This window comes from Corythoichthys intestinalis, chromosome 16 (genome assembly GCF_030265065.1).
Source record: "Corythoichthys intestinalis isolate RoL2023-P3 chromosome 16, ASM3026506v1, whole genome shotgun sequence".
NCBI lineage: Eukaryota > Metazoa > Chordata > Actinopteri > Syngnathiformes > Syngnathidae > Corythoichthys > Corythoichthys intestinalis.
This window is the reverse complement of record NC_080410.1, coordinates 19,884,898-19,902,043: the sequence shown is the minus strand read 5'-3', so window position 1 is coordinate 19,902,043 and position 17,146 is coordinate 19,884,898. Positions and strand designations below refer to the sequence as shown.

Genomic DNA, 17,146 nt, shown 5'->3' with positions numbered 1-17,146 from the left:
AGTGTGACCTGTTTTTTTTTTTGTTTTTTTTTTTTTGAATGAAAAAAAAAAAACATGAAAAGTAACACCAGTTACTTTGCCAAGCAACTAATTACTCTTACATTCAGGTAACTGAGTTACTAACTCAATTACTTTTTGGGAGAAGTAATTTGTAACTGTAATTAATTACTGTTTTAAAGTAAGATTAACAACACTGGTCTTTAGTGGGGCAAACTGAAACTCACCATTTGGCGGTGCTCTTCGGCGTTTCATGGTGTACATCTTCAATCATTGGTTCTTGCTCAGAGGTTGTTGTCGCTTTTTAAAGCTTAGGTTTGGGAAAAAAAATAGGTATATCCATCTTGCCTCTTCTGTCCTCAAATGGTTTTGGCTAAGCAAAACAAATGACTGTCTCTAAGGTGCTAATCACATGATGTGCTCGAAAAATAATTTTGACCCATTATGAAAATATATTTTTTCTCCATTTCATTCATTTTTGTTGTTTGTTTTATTGTTTTACAACTTTTATAGACAACATTTCACCGGTAAAGTCTTAATTTTAAATTCATATATGGAGAGAGTCAATTACATGCAATGACACTGTTCGGCCACGAGAGAGGCTATGCCCCCCGGTCCTCCCTTAATCTGACTCTAGGCATGCATGGGCAAATGAAGAACTTATTACATTGTAGGCTCTGGATCTAGATGCACAAACAGTTAAACTTTTAAAGCAATAGTTAGATTTGGGCGATTGAGCAATGTTATGAATTAATTTGATTTTTTTTTTTTTTTTTTTTTTTTTTGTAGGTAATTAAAAAATGTGTGGGTTTTTTTCCCAAAAGGGAAAGCACATTCAATAGATCGTTCCACGAGACGGAGTTTCTTCGTGGAGTCATTTTTTATATGGGAGGGTGACAGCGCAAATAGGAGGACAGAAAAAGAAAGCAGAGGTTTTGCTTTTTGTTTAACATTTAATTTTTTTAACCCTTTATAAATCAAGTCACTATTTTGGTAAATTAAACAAAACTCAACCCCATAAAGAAATCATATAGAAATAATAAAAATGTTAATAAAAGAAAACAGAATCTTAATCAGGAGTGGCCAAGTCCGGTCCTCCAAAGCCTCTATCCAGCTTGTTTTCCATGTCTTCTTCCTCCAACACACCTGAATCAAATGATCAGCTCATCAGCAAGCTCTGCAGGGCCCTGTTAACAATCTTGATATTTGATTCAGGTGTGTTGGAGGAAGGAGACATGAAAAACAAGCTGAATAGGGGCTCCTGAGGACTGGACTAGGGGGCATCCCTGATCTAAATGATTAAAAATTAAAATATACCGTGATTGTGGCCACCAATATCACGCTAAAATTATTCATTTATTTATTTACTGTTAAATTTCATTGAATTTAACTCATTGCCTGCCATTGACAAGGATGCTGATCTTAGCTTGCTGCGCTTGCTTTGACATGTTCATCTGTTGTGGTTGCAAAATGATTATGCCAATTTTTTGAGTACAGTGTGAAGTAATCATAACTGTGCCCCGTCTGGCGGTGGCTGCTTATTTCTCCTGCCAAAAGGACTCAGAAAGATGTCCGACAGTGGCGACCAAAACATTCAATAAGAGAAGACTGACCTAAATTTTCCCTTGAGTTCCTGAAGTGGAAAACAACGACTAATGCACAGCTGCACTTTGTTTAATGTGCCAATTCGTTATTGCCCAGACGTGCCTGAAGATTTAAGAGTCCATCAGAGGGACATGCTGCAGATGTTCAAAGGTTTGATTTATACAAAAGCAGCTAAATTACCATTGTCCGCTGCTACCTTGATAAACTGCTTGTATGTATCATTGCTCATTCATTATGGAATACCTATGCAATACTGTTCCTCATTTTATATGACTGCAACAAATCACATATTGAACAAGCAGCGTAAAACATAGTAAGGACATTTTTCACAATGTGTTTTTTATGGATTTATTTGGTGATAAAACAAAACAATGCAGCTCAAATCATATATGATTGACTGAAATTAAAATGAAATTTTAAAAAAACATTAAAAAAAATACCTTTAGTTTGTTAGTAACCTTAACCAAATTATTATCAACGCAATTGTTGGACTATAAGCCACTACATTTTTATTTCATTTTGAATCCTGCGGCTTATGGTCCAGTGCTGCTTATTTGATGATTTGGATTAATGGGTAACAGCTTATTTGACAGCGGCGTTGTAATACTGTCATAAGACCATCATAATTATGACATGACACTATCATGGGCATTACTGAATACTTATGACAGATGTCATTAAGTGCCAGCCGGCAAATTTTGTCACTAACTCCATTTATGTCCAGTTTAGATCTTTTACATCCATTCAAAAGTGAAATAATTTGGCGGATAACACTAAATGACATCTCTTATAAGCATTCATTAATGCTCATGACAGTGTCATGTCATCATTATGATTGTCTAATGACAGTCTTATGGCACCACTGTCAAATAAAGTGTTACCAAATACCATAACTAGCAATTAATGAAACAATTAGAAAAATAACAGAATAAATAATTAGCACAGAACATGAATTATGATTGTTATTTACATTCTGTAGTGCTGCAATGCATGCTACGAGGCATGTTGGGCAACAACAGTCTTTACAGCAGGTGGCAGCAGAGGTTGACTGTCTCCCCCAAGGGAGCAGTGATGGCCAAATGAAGCTTCTTGAAGCAATGAAGCTTTGCAGCCAATTGGTTCAAAGCTTCATTGTGGTCATTTGGTCTTATGACAGTTGTTTGATGTCGCTACCAAATAAAGTGTTACCGGTTAATATCTTTTAATGTAAATATCCCAGAATACAGAGAGGACAGCTGCGGCTTATAGTCCAATGCAGTTTATATATGAACAAATGCCGATTTTGTGCCAAATTTAGTGGGTGGCGGCTTATAGTCAGGTGCGCCTTATAATTCGAAAATTACGGTAAATTGTTTTAATTCATTTTAATGTAGTTCATTATGTATTTATTGACATTAATTCATAAATGTATTTATTCATAAAAAAATCTAGATTTTTTTTTAAAATTCAATATTGATTTATGTACTATATTGGCCCGAATATAAGACGGCCCTGATTGTAAAACGACTTCCTCTTTTTCAAGACTCAAGTTTGGAAAAAAGACTTTTTGAACACCAAATTTATTTTTATACAGAAAATAATTACAGTACATCTGAAACAAATTGTTATAACAATATATTTGAGAGAAAAAGCATGTTATTTTGCCTCATTCAAATCTTAATATCTGAACATTTACAGTAAATATGTTAACTAAAGTGCAATCACATTCGTAAATGAATGGCTTCTCGTTTTCAAATTGTAAATAAAACAATCTATTGTGATAAAACAACAAAATTGCAATAACTACATTAACCATCAAAGTGAAGCCTAACTGTAACTGTAGTCTTGAAACAAATCTGAATAAGGAAAAACATTGCAATAAAATAATGCAAACTGGTTAAACTTGAGCGTAGCTGAGATCTCTCATGACAGAACATCGCTTCAATGATATCTGGCGCCATCTAGCGTCGTGAATGGGGGAAGTAGCTTAGATCTCTCATACCAGAACATCGCTTCAATGATATCTGGCGTCATCTAACGTCGCGCCGCGAATATAAGACGACCCCCTCTTTTTCAATCTTATTTCAATGCAAAAAAACACAATCTTGTATTCAGGCCAATACGATATTTACAGTATTTTTTGAATATATGATTATGATTTAGACCATGGTGCCCACATATGTATGTGGGCATCACATCTTGCACCATATACAGTAGGTCTTGCTTGTATATCACATGTTAATATTGTGGCCTTATATGACCCAAAATGTGACATCCACACATGTGGACCCCAGGTCTTTATAGGGTGAAAATGGTGACCATGTCAAAATAAGAAAATGACTGCACTAACGAAATTTTACATGTAAAACACAAATTTAGCCCTCAAATCTGACTTTTTTTTTTTTTTTTTTTTTTTTTACCACTTCATAGTTATTCCACCCAAAACAAAGCATCTCAGAATGCCCACCTTTTTCTGAAATTCTGGTTGTGACATCACAACCAGAATTGATGATTATGTCTAGCTTTCTAGTGTTGCACCAGCTAGTATGTACAGTTTGACAGAATGACAGAAGGGTCACAAGGCAACAAGAGAATAGAAAGCCTATATACTGTATATAGCAAGCTAGCAGACGGCAAAAATCTGCAGCTCATTCTTGGTGTGACATCATCTTTTATCTGGAGATTTTTTTTTTTTTGTGGACGGGGTCAAGGCATTCGAGAATGGAACTAATTAGGATCTAATTTCATTATTAGGCCTTTTCTGTCACTTTTTGGGGATGGATTTGTGTCCAAAATATGGTCTTCTATCATTTTAAAGTCACTTGCTGTAGAATTTCAGGGGAAGTTAAGTTAAACAGCCGCTTGCGGTATAAAGAGTTAATTCTGCAAATACATCTTTAACAAAATCAAATGAATGGAAAAGAGAAGAATATGTTTAAGTCTTACCCTTAAAACAGTTTTGCATGTTTTTAAATGAGAAGTAGCACTCCATATTTTATTTAGTAAATTAGATAATAACCAAAATACATAATATACAATATATAAAATATTGTATGCTTACTGAGAATCCAGCTGAACGTTTTGGTGATGGATATTTTACACTGCCATCTTCAGTCTTGTTTTGTGGTAATCTTCCTTGGTGCTGAACCCGCAGCGGTGCTCTTGGAAGTCTTTCTCTCTTTGGCTGTGCCGGCTCAGGTTCAGTTAACCTGATCAATGAAGGACAAAGTGAAGAGGGATCATTGGCTCTAATATTCAGACGTCCTTGTGAAGAGGGATTTGTTAACATGTATTGTAAAGCCTCGGGGACATGCTGGCATAAGGGAAGTCCTTCCAAAGACATGCTGTGATCAAATGGAAGAAAACTATCCTATTTTTTGTGATGACTCTCAGCATAAGGAGGTTATTGTTGACCACATACTGCACAAACACTGCACAAACAGACAAAGATACAACCAATCATGAAACCAATAATTACATGGTCTGTGGTAACCACGTTGTCAATACATGCCTAAGAGAACCGTAACAATTTTAACCTCGATGTGACAGGAGAATATACAAATCGTCCACTCCAAATGGACCGATAGCCATCAGTTGCTATTTTTAATGTACACTAGCAGGATGGCTCGGCGTTGCTCGGGTTTGTGTTACATGAATGCAATACAACCAAATCGCAGATGAAACATACTTTCTTTAGAGATGCAGCTGTAATGTAGTCCTAGCAAAAGGACACCATAAAGACGTTAATGCACAATCGTTTTTCCATCACTGTGTACAGTATGGATATCCAGCCGAAATGAATCCCTTAATAATATTCCGGGAAATTGTCCATTTTTTTTTAATCCAGCGTCTTGTTGTGGAGTACTCAAAGACACAATGTATCATCACAGCACATTTAAATTTGTACATGAAATCGTAAAGTTTGAAGGCCAAATGCAACATTGCAATCGCAAGAGACACACCTCCACAATCAGGGATCTATGCTAATTTTTGGGGTTTCAAAATAATTTTCCGCACTAAATGGAGGCCTACAGAGATCAAACCCATCTAAGAACACTCCCAGAAACATAAAGTACAACTGTGTAAAATTTCGTCAAAATCCGCCCCGCCATTTCGCCGTCAATATGGAACGAACACCCACAGACACTCAGACAAAGTTCCATTTATATATAAGCATAGATATAGGGGCGTTTTACATCAAGGATGCAACAATACTCGGTTTTATATTGAACCGTTCGATATGCCCTCTTCGATCAAATACTCAAAATTATTCGATGCAAATAAAAAGCTCCCATTTCCCGGATATTTACAACGAAGTCCGCCAAAACATTGTTATCGACTTGGCTGCTATGAACAACCTTGCTTTGACAACAGACAGCTGGATCCCCCAGGACACAGAGCTACCTCACGGTTACATGACGAACAATGAGTGGCAAATTAAGAGTGCTGTACTTGAAACTCGTCCTGTTTATTAAAGTCGATTGTCATATGCCAGTGTTGTGTAGTAATGAGCAGACGTGACTTTTGTGGCGTTTGTTAATTTTTTGAATGCTCCGAGCCTCCGATAACACTCGCGCACACGCACTAGATATCATCAAATAGCAAACTAGATGTGCTACGTTTGATCCTCCCAAGTCCCATGCCATTAGCTACGTGAGCCAAGAGTGATCATGGGACGCGTAGTCCATATACTACATCTATGAATTTAAAACCGCCATGAGTGAATGGGTGTTATAAGCAGGCCAAATCAATCCATACCAGTGACTATAGATAATGCTGCAAATATTGTTATTTCAGTACGTGACACAGATGTACTCGGACCACAAATAGGATGTTTTGCTCATGTGGTAAACCTAGTTGCTAAGAGAGCTGTAGCAATCAACAGTGTGCCTTGTCTCACTTTAGAAACAATAAAGATTGTTTTCAGCACTTTTATACAAAATTTCTTCAGATCAGTAAGAAGTAAGCACATAAATATTATGCACTAAAATGCTTGTTTATATGATGCCAATGTTATTTTTGCTTGTTAGCAAATTAAGAAAAATCGAAAAAAAAAAAAACTATAACACTTATATTTTTTGTTTCTGAGCATTAAATGTATTGAGTCAAATTAAAAATCGTGTCCCTCGTATCAAAAATCATACGGAACCGTGGCTTAACTGTTTCGTTGCATCCCTAGTTGACATTGTGACGCTCCAAGAATACGACAAATTTAATGTTTGTATTTAAACGGTTCTATCTTGGTTCTGTCTTCTTTCGAATGACGTTGCAATTCCACATGAAAATGATGTAGTATTCATGCCAGGCCCTAGGAGACAGTGCAGTTTTACCAGGTGACAGCCAATGATGCACTTCTTTGACAACAACTTCCTCGGCCTGGAAGACAACATACCCGCCCACTCCAAGCAATGGCGTACAAGGAATTTTTTCTTTAGCTCCAAAAGGCACAAAAATTGGAAAATTAAATATATTTAAATAAAAAATATTATAAAAACAGTCAATTAAAGCTGACATTCTGCCATGTTTGCTGTTTTTAATGTTTAGTAGCAGTGCTGCGCATGCCCAAAGTGACCTGTGAGAGTGCTGATGTCATCGGAGCGAGAGCTTTCCATTTATGTGGTTGCGGAGTAAGCACCGCAAATGAATTGTTCCACTTTGTAGGCTGGAATCAAAAGGCAAGGCAAGGCAAATTTATTTATATAGCACAATTCAACACAAGGCAATTCAAAGTGCTTTACATCACATGAAGATCATAAAAATCACATTAAAATCAATAGGACGTAAAAGCAAAGACAGTCGAAATAGGAAATAAAATTATACATAAAAATCGCATTTAATCATGAATAGAATAAAAAAAAATAATAATAATTAAAAAATAAAGAGAAAATAATGATAATAATAATAATAGTAATAATAATAATGCACAAGAGGAATAGAAAGCAAATAGATTGAAATATATAGACAGTTATGGATATGCAGTGCTAAACAAAAGCGTTTTTAGCCCTGATTTAAAGGAGCTAACAGTTTGAGCATACTTCAGACCTTCAGGTGACTTGTTCCAGAGGCGAGGAGCATAATAACTAAATGCTGCCTGACCCTGCTTGGTTCTTGTTCTTGGAACATACAGGAGACCGGTTCCAGACGACCTTAGGGGTCTAGATGTTTCATAGGAATCTAACAAATCAAGCATGTATTTTGGTCCAATGCCATTAAGTGTTTTGTAGATGAGCAGTAGTATTTTATAATCTATCCTTTGACTCACTGGAAGCCAGTGTAACGATTTAAAAACCGGTGTAATGTGGTTCCATGTATTTGTGAGGACTCTGGCTGCAGCATTCTGTACTAGCAAAAGTTTGCGTCTTCGCCATCCGTTTTCACCGTCACCATGTCGCGACAAGGCACACAGTTGTTCCGTCTTGGTGTCGCAGCGTCACCATGTAAACGGCCCAGTAGACATAGATTTTCTTCTTATTTTTATTAATTACCACAGCACGTACTTTGTGAATAATATATACCTGGCAATTGGTGCATTTACTGCATTAGAGATGTTTATGTAAGGTTTATCTTAACTCTTTATAGGGCAGACATTAAACTAATTTTTGCTCTCCCAGTCACAATGGATTGGACGTCTTGCACTGTCAATGGCAATGCAACATGAGCATTCACAACCAGTCCTCCTAATTTACTTTTAACAATGTACAAGATTAGGATTGTTAATGCTTTCTGCGTACATTCTGTTTTTTTCTGTACCTGATCTCTTTTCTATTGTGTTGGTTTTTCTTCCAGAAGGATTTGCCACTGCCTCGCAAGAGCAGCAGGTGAGTGTTATCCTCAGTTCTGTTATGCTTACGTTATGCTCCATCTTTACCCTAGTCCCTGAAGAAGCTCAGCGGTGTTTGTGTGTGGAATGTGTAAGTGGGTAGGTGGAGAGATGCTGGATGCTGTCCTTGGTACTGAAAGCCTGTCATACTGCTGAGTCTCCTTTTACACAACACTCCTTGTTGTTTTGTTATTAAGTGCTTCAAATCAATAGTGCAAATATTAATTTGCAGTTTAAAAAACAACAATTCTTTTCTTCTTGAAGGTGTTCTTTTATTCCCAACCAGTATGTTCCATTTCTTCTTTTTACCTGTACAAATGACCAAGAGATGGTGATGTGAGTGGTTCACTCAATCATAGGTTGATGGTCTATTCTTTATCTTATTAATCATCATTTAATATTATTTAACACTGGCTTTTACACTCAGTCAGAAGAGCCTTATTTGATGTTCCAGCCATGCAAAGATCTTTATACATGTCTTTTAACCAATAACACTAGGGAACACATTTTTGTTGAGTTTGTTCTGACAGATGCTTTTAAGTCATATTTGGGTGTGGAACCCAAATCTGTATTTTTTTTAACTACAGGAGCCGCATTTTCATTAAAAAAAAAAAATTTAACCAGATATATGCGGTACTTAGCATATGTTCATGTTTTATAAATTTTTAAAAAATCAAACATTGAAATACATTCATACATTCATTCATTTTCCGTGCCGCTTTTCCTCACGAGGGTCGCGGAGATGCTGGAGCCTATCCCAGGTAACTACGGGCAGTGGGCAGGGGACACCCTGAACTGGTTGCCAGCCAATTGCAGGGCACAAGGAGACATACAACCATTCACGCACACACTCATACCTGTGGACAATTTAGAGTGTTCAATCAGCCTACCATGCATGTTTTTGGGATGTGGGAGGAAACCGGAGTTCCCGGAGGAAACCCACGCAGGCACGGGGAGAACATCCAAACTCCACACAGGAAGGCCGAAGCCCGGGATTGAACCCTTGATCTCAGAACTGTGAGGCAGACATGCGAACCCCTCAACCACCGTGCCCATTGAAATACAATGAAATATTAAAGAAGGCATGACGACAGTGTTTATTAAACACAATTACTGTTATGGCCTCTGCCCCTCCCTCCTTAGATCTAATAATTACATATTTACAAAGTATATGGCTATGGTAATTCTAATTGTGTACAAGTAGTAACAACATAGTATGTAGATAAGCTGTGGAGAAAAAAACTATTATTATTAAACTGTATTTTGGAATTAGTGTACCAATTTTAGTTTTAATGAGCATCAAAATTGAGATTTTTATTTCCCCAGTATAATAAATTATTAATCAGGGTAGCACACGTTTAATTTCACTCTCCATATTTTTTGTCTTCATCATGGACATTTTGGATAAGCGCCCTCTTCTTGCGGAGGGGCCGAAAGATATAGATGAAGGAGTTCGATTTTTGAAACACCCAACTGCCTGGCCATCAAAGACCTTTGGGACGCACTACAACAGAATAATATAAATTTTCCCCACGGACATTCTCCAAGTGGTAGGTTGGCTGTTGGAGGATTTACGACATACGTCTTCCACAGTCACTTCCTGTAGCTGCAATAACCTTATACTTTATGGAACTGCTGCGGAAAAATAACCAGTATGGATTTTCATTTTCTCCAGCCATAACAATTTTTTATTCTGTTCTTCAGCCTCATAGTGTTAAATCTTTCCCATGGGGTCAGCCCACAGCCCCACTGACCATATCATCTCATATTCCTATGAGTCACAATGAATAATCAAATCGGAATTGAGGCCTTCGCCTTTCTGCTTTTATGTCCATTTTACCTCCACCACCTGAGATATCTTTCATTTAAATGCAGCCTGGGCTTCGTACCCCATCCCTTATCCCTTTGTAGGCTGCAAACAGTCACCATACATTATGAATGAGTTCATTCATAAAAGGGGAGCCACAGCATACAATCTCAGAATTAGTTTCATTAACTCATTCATAAAAGTGGACCCACATCATACAGTCTTAGAATTATGGTTTCATTAACTCATTCACTACCATTAACAGTGATGTATACACCAGTTCCATATGAACTGGGATTGCTGGCATTGAGTGAGTATGTTTTACTGAGCCAATGAGCTAGTAGGAATGATTTAGTGCTGCAAAGATTAATCGAGTAACTCGAGTAATTCGATTAGAAAAAAAGATTTGAATTAAATTTTGCTGCTTCGAGTATTTGTTTAATTAAACTGGCGTTGTAATGGTTTGTTTTGAAAGTGTTTGCATTTAATTTTATTGATTTGGGTGGATACACTGCCCTCAAGTGGCAACAGTGAATAAGTCATAACTCATTTTGCATGGCTGAATCCATCTGCTCCCTGTTAAGAACAATATGAGCTAAGTTTTTGTTTTAGCTAATGGTTTTTAATGCATTCGTAATTTAGTTTATAGGTACTGCATATTTAGCTGTTTTTTGTGCGAATATGTGTTTGAACCATTTGTTAAGAGCATTGTAAAAAAAAAAAAAAAAAAAGTTCGCATTTTATTATAGCATTTAAGCAGCAGACTTTTGCTATGTAAGTTAACCTCTCTTGTAGTACATAGATCCTCATTTATTTATTTTTTTTAATACCGTTTGAGGCTCAGTTCAGGTATTTTAATTTTTTATGTTCCTTTTCCGATCACTTGATTATTCAAACTAACTAGTTCATAGATTATTCGACTACTAAAATAATCGATATATGCAGCTCTAGAATAATTAACGTATTGGCCCGAACATAAGACGATGTTTATTTGCATTGAAACAAGACTGAAAAAGTAGGGGTCGCCTTATATTCGGAGTCTAGACAGTATATCCATTCACGACGCTAGATGGCCCCAGATATCTTTGAGGCGAATGCTGAACTTGAGGAGTAATGTTCTGTCATGATAGATCTCAGCTACTCTCAAGTTTAACCAGTTTGCAATATTTTATTGCAGTTTTTCCTTATTCATATTTGTTTCAAGATTACAGTTACAGTTAGACCTCACTTTGATGGTTAATGCAGTTATTGCAATTTTGTTGTTTTATCACAATATATTATTTTATTTACAATTCTAAAATCAGAAGCCATTCATTTACGAATGTGATTGCACTTTAGCTTACATATTTAAATGTTCAGATATTAAGATTTGAATGAGGCAAAATAACATGATTTTTGTCTCAAATATATTGTTATAATCATTTGTTTCAGATGTACTGTAATTATTTTCTGTATAAAAAATAATTTGGTGTTCAAAAAGTCTTTTTTCAAACTTGAGTCTTGAAAAAGAGGGGGTTGTCTTGTAATCAGGACCGTCTTATATTCGGGCTAATATGGTAATAGAATAAAGATAAAGGTATTTATAAAGGTATTTATAAAATTATTAATCAGCATTTAAAAATTCACTTGACTTTTTTGTTTTTTCTTTAAGATGAAAATGGAAAGAGAATTTTAAAAATTTTCATCAACCTTCTCCGAACTCTTTGGCCTGTACATTTTAGTCTGTATTTTTTCCCCAGTTATTAGATTTTCATTCCTGGTAATATTTATGTGTGTCAAGGAGCACGGATTGGGATGAGGTCTCATACTTTCTGGTTCACTTTGTGGGCAGTCTGGTGCATTGCACAAGTGTTCTGAAGATCGTTATATTCACTAATCCCCAGAAGGTTATAGCAGTGGAAAATAATTTTTGTGGGATCGTTTAATTCAGACCATAGTACCATGTTACCAGACTGTGTGTGTCTTTTTTTGAGTCTAAAGTTCTTTTGTTTGTTTGTTTGTTTGTTTACATGTTGGAAATGTATTACACCGTATGATATTTCAATATTTCAAATGAGTAATAATGTCTCAAATTAAAAACAGAGCATCATCATATTTGGACAGTTTAGTTGTGAGAATATCAAAATGCCTTTTAAAGTTAAGGAACTTGTCAATAACATTTTTAATGGGACACGATGTACAATGGTATGAAAAAATATCTGAACCTTTTGGAATTTCTGCATAAAATCCTCCTAAAATGTGATCTGATCTTTGTCAAAACCACCCAAACATTTATAAGTTTTCATATTTTAATGAGGATAGCATGCAAAAAATGACAGAAGGGGGAAAAATAAGTAAGTGAACCCTCTGCATAAGGAGACTTAAAGAGCAATTGAAACCAATTTTTGCCAAACAATTTAAGTCAGGTGTGTGCCCAATCACTATTGAGTGGTTTAAAGCTGCCCTGCCCACTATAAAACACACACCTGGTAATAATTGTCTTGATGAGAAGCAATGTCTGATGTGCGTCATGGCTCGGTCAAAAGTGCTGTCTGACGACCTGCCATCAAGGATTGTTGACTTGTATAAAGCTGCGAAAGGATACAAAACCATCTCTAAAAGTCCAGATGTTCATCAATCGACAGTCAGAGAAGCTGTCTACAAACGGAGAGAGTTTGGCACTGTTGCTTGTCTCCCAAGGAATGGCCGTCTACCAAAGATGATGCCAAGAGTTCAGTGCCGAATACTCAATATTATACAATATAATACAAAATATTAAATGTGATGGTTCACTTACTTACTTATTTTTTCTGCCTTCTGTCATTGTTTGCATACTATCCTCATTAAAATAGGAAAACCTATAAATATTTAGGTGGTTTTAGTTAAAGCAGACACTATTTTTTCATCTGTGTGATTTTGACAAAGGTCAGATCACATCTGATGGTGATTTTATGCAGAAATGTGAGAAATTCTAAAAGGTTCAGATACTTTTTCATACCACTGTAATTAGTTTTACTGGTACTTAGAGAGAATTAGTTACATTTATTGAATTCATTGGCTTCACATTTAGTTTACGTCTTGCATCCATTCATGGGTAAACCTCGGGGACCCATTCACAGAATGCAGAGTGCTCATTGTTATCAGCTTTGCTCTCCTCCAAAATCTTTAAGTCAGCTCAACATGTTATATAACACGCCACATTTGCTCTCGTCTTCATCCATTCATTGTTTCCGTTGCCTAGAGTAAAAGCTTTTTACTCATCCTAAATGCATAAGTGAGAGTAGAGGGAAATAAAAGAATCCTCAATGTCACAACCATACTTTGGAAAAATGGCACATAATCCCTTGTTGCCTGTTTGTTATGGCTGCACTGCCTTAATTTTCCACAAACACGCATGCACCCACACCAATGCACTTTGAAATAAGGTCGTACCTCTGTGGTGCATTTAGAGAACTGCTGCTTTCTGACAGCTCGCTACACAACCAACTGCAACCAACATGTTCTGAAGTGCTACAAGGAATAAGAGGCTAAGACAGGAAGCTGATGGTGCTCCCCTTAGGTAGGTTGTATAAGAACATGTGTCACTGCTCTGTCAAGTGTGACCTTTTACTAGACAGAGGATTTAAAAGGCATAATTAAATGGCCACTTAACTCATTAGCTGCCATTTGTTCATTCGATCCTCCCAGTCCAAACGGATTGGACGTCTCGCGCCGTCAGTGTCAATGAAAGATGACCATTCACAGCCAGTCCGGACGGCAGGTGTTTATGAAGCTAAGATTTTAAAATTGCCGATAAAGGGTAAAAAGCTGATTTTATTGTGTTTGCACAGGAAATTTTCTGACTACGATTAGATGTCATGAAATGAGTTAACGGTTCAACTTGCTAAAAAGTGCTGCTCTCAATGACTATCAAGATATGCGCTCAAAGATGTAAACATGAGAGATGTCAAAGGACAATGAATGTACAGAGGGTGGAAAAAGTGGGAGGTTATGCAAGAGGTGAAGGATGGAAAAGCTGAGATAGAGTGAAGGGCCCTTGGGTGATATCCGTGTCCGCTCTCCCATTAGGGCTCGACTTGCCGAGGTTGCATGAGCATACACGACACGCATACTAGCTTTTACTGTCTCGCTCATTCTTTCATCCTTTATTATTTGCTCCTGATACTTTGTTTTGGCTTCCCGAGTCCTTCTTTTACTCAGTAACATTCATGCACAGCACCACCAGTAGGAAAAGGTCCAGCCGTTGCTCATATAGTATTTTAAAAACAAAATCTACATCAATGTAGATATCATGTTTTGATTACATTCCATAAATCAAATCTCACCTAACTGCACCTTTCCAGGAAAATGTCCGGTGGCTAAATGGTAAGGCTTTGGACTCGTAAATTAAAGATCATTGGCTTAGACCCCAGCTGTACCTCAATCAAGAACTTTAACTACAACCCAGTTGTAACACTAATGCTTCTCTGTATTCCACTCAGGAGACATCATAAACTGTGACTTTGTCACCCATTTGTCTGCTTGATGAAACAATCCTGTTGTTGTTTTTTTATGCTCAGTCATTTAGGGGGATGCCAGGACATATTTCTGTGTGTGGCTGTCTTCTGAAGCCGCACCCGTTCTTTGTAACTCTACAAGCAATCAGACTTCACTCGGCCGCTCAAGGGCTGCAACATGAATAACCCTGAACAATCTCTTTTTAAAGTGCTGCTTTCCCCCCAAGAGGATTCCAGAATTACTTGCAAACAAGATGCACCCTCTACCAACAGCACCTGAATTTCAAAGGCCTTTTCACATCTTTCCACTCTTAAACTAATGAAAATAGTATTCCGTTTGATCATCTCTCATGCACTTTCTCACTTTCTCACTTGCAGGAGAACACATTTGAGGATAGATGCTTCCTGACAGCACTAAATGCACCCCTGCTTGATAGATATTACTACTGCTGCAGTGAAAGTCCCTAGACTGAGCAGAAAAGTATTTTTACAATATACTAAAGTATATTAAAGCCCAATTCCAATGAAGTTGGGACATTATGTCAAACCATGGGTGTATGTTTGGTCTCAATATTGGTAGAGACGATATAACAGCATCACTTGCATGTACACTTATTGCTGGGGACGGGACATTAATAAGATGAAACAGATTGGGTGAACAGGGGTCAGGGCTACATTTCTCACCAATATAGTGGGGCAAATAAGTATTCATTCAACCACCAATTGCGCAAGTTCTCCTACTTGAAAAGATTAGAGAGGCATGTAGTTGTCAACATAGGCAAACCTCAACCATGAGGGACAGAATGTGGAAGAAAAAAAAACAGAAAATCACATTGTTTGATTTTTAAAGAATCTATTTCCAAATTAGAGTGGAAAATATGTATTTGGTCACCTACAAACAAGAAAGATTTCTGGCTGTCAAAGAGGTCTAACTTCTTCTAACGAGGTCTAACGAGGCTCCACTCGTTACCTGTATTAATGGCACCTGTTTTATCTCATTATCGGTATAAAAGACACCTGTCCGCATTCTCGGTCAGTCACACTCCAAGCTCCACTATGGCCAAGACCAAAGAGCTGTCAAAGGACACCAGAGACAAAATTGTAGACCTGCACCAGGCTGGGAAGACTGAATCTGCAATAGGTAAAACGCTTGGTGTAAAGAAATCAACTGCGGGAGCAATTATTAGAAAATGGAAGACATACAAGACCAGTGATAATCTCCCTCGATCTGGGGCTCCATGCAAGATCTCATCCTGTGGCGTCAAAATGATAACAAGAACGGTGAGCAAAAATCCCAGAACCACACGGGGGGACCTAGTGAATGACCTACAGAGAGCAGGGACCACAGTAACAAAGGCTACGATCAATAACACAATGCGCCGCCAGGGACTCAAATCCTGCACTTCCAGACGTGTCCCCCTGCTGAAGAAAGTACACGTCCAGGCCTGTCTGCGGTTCGCTAGAGAACATTTGGATGATCCAGAAGAGGACTGGGATGATGTGTTATGGTCAGATGAAACCAAAATAGAACTTTTTGGTAGAAACACAGGTTCTCGTGTTTGGAGGAGAAAGAATACTGAATTGCATCCGAAGAATACCATATACACTGTGAAGCATGGGGGTGGAAACATCATGCTTTGGGGCTGTTTTTCTGCAAAGGGACCAGGACGACTGATCAGTGTAAAGGAAAGAATGAATGGGGCCATGTATCGAGAGATTTTGAGTGAAAATATCCTTCCATCAGCAAGGGCATTGAAGATGAGACGTGGCTGGGTCTTTCAGCATGACAATGATCCCAAACACACTGGCCAGGGCAACAAAGACGTGGCTTTGTAAGAAGGATTTCAAGGTCCTGGAGTGGCCTAGCCAATCTCCAGGTCTCAACCCCATTGAAAATCAGTGGAGTTGAAAGTCCGCGTTGCCCAACGACAGCCCCAAAACATCACTGCTCTAGAGGAGATCTGCATGGAGGAATGGGCCAAAATACCAGCAACAGTTATACAACTTGTGGTATTGACCAAATACTTATTTTCCACCATTATTTGCAAAAAAAAAAAAATCTTTAAAAATCAAACAATGTGATTTCCTTTTTTTTCTCCCCACATTCTGTCTCTCATGGTTGAGGTTTACCCATGTTGACAATTACAGGCCTCTCAAATATTTCAAGTGGGAGAACTTGCACAATTAGTGGTTGACTAAATAATTATTTGCCCCACTGTATGAACCTAATTAATAGATTGGTTAAATGATTAATGCAAACTAAATCTGTATTGATTTATACTAACTTTCTCAATACAAATTTACAGTATAACGTCTTAATCTGATATTTTTTCTTAAATGTTGTTGAATGATTTTCTCCATCTTGTTTTGAGTGTTAAAGGCTAGTTAACAGATTAAGGCGTCAGATTCCCCCACTTACTTAAGTAAATATTAATGCAGTATTTGTTTTTATTAATCCCATAC

The 17,146-nt window shown here is 37.3% G+C and overlaps 1 protein-coding gene across 3 annotated transcripts in view; it reads left to right on the top strand.

Annotated features, from left to right (window-relative positions):
• Positions 1 to 17,146, top strand: part of LOC130932083 (microtubule-associated serine/threonine-protein kinase 1-like) — a 61,067-nt gene that overhangs the window by 7,975 nt on the left and 35,946 nt on the right. For 2 of the 3 annotated variants that reach the window (XM_057861470.1, XM_057861469.1), the window contains exon 2: positions 8,368 to 8,399. In XM_057861470.1, coding sequence (XP_057717453.1) covers positions 8,368 to 8,399 — 32 coding nt within the window. The remainder of the gene's footprint in view (positions 1 to 8,367; positions 8,400 to 17,146) is intronic. The other variant, XM_057861472.1, reaches the window with a different exon arrangement.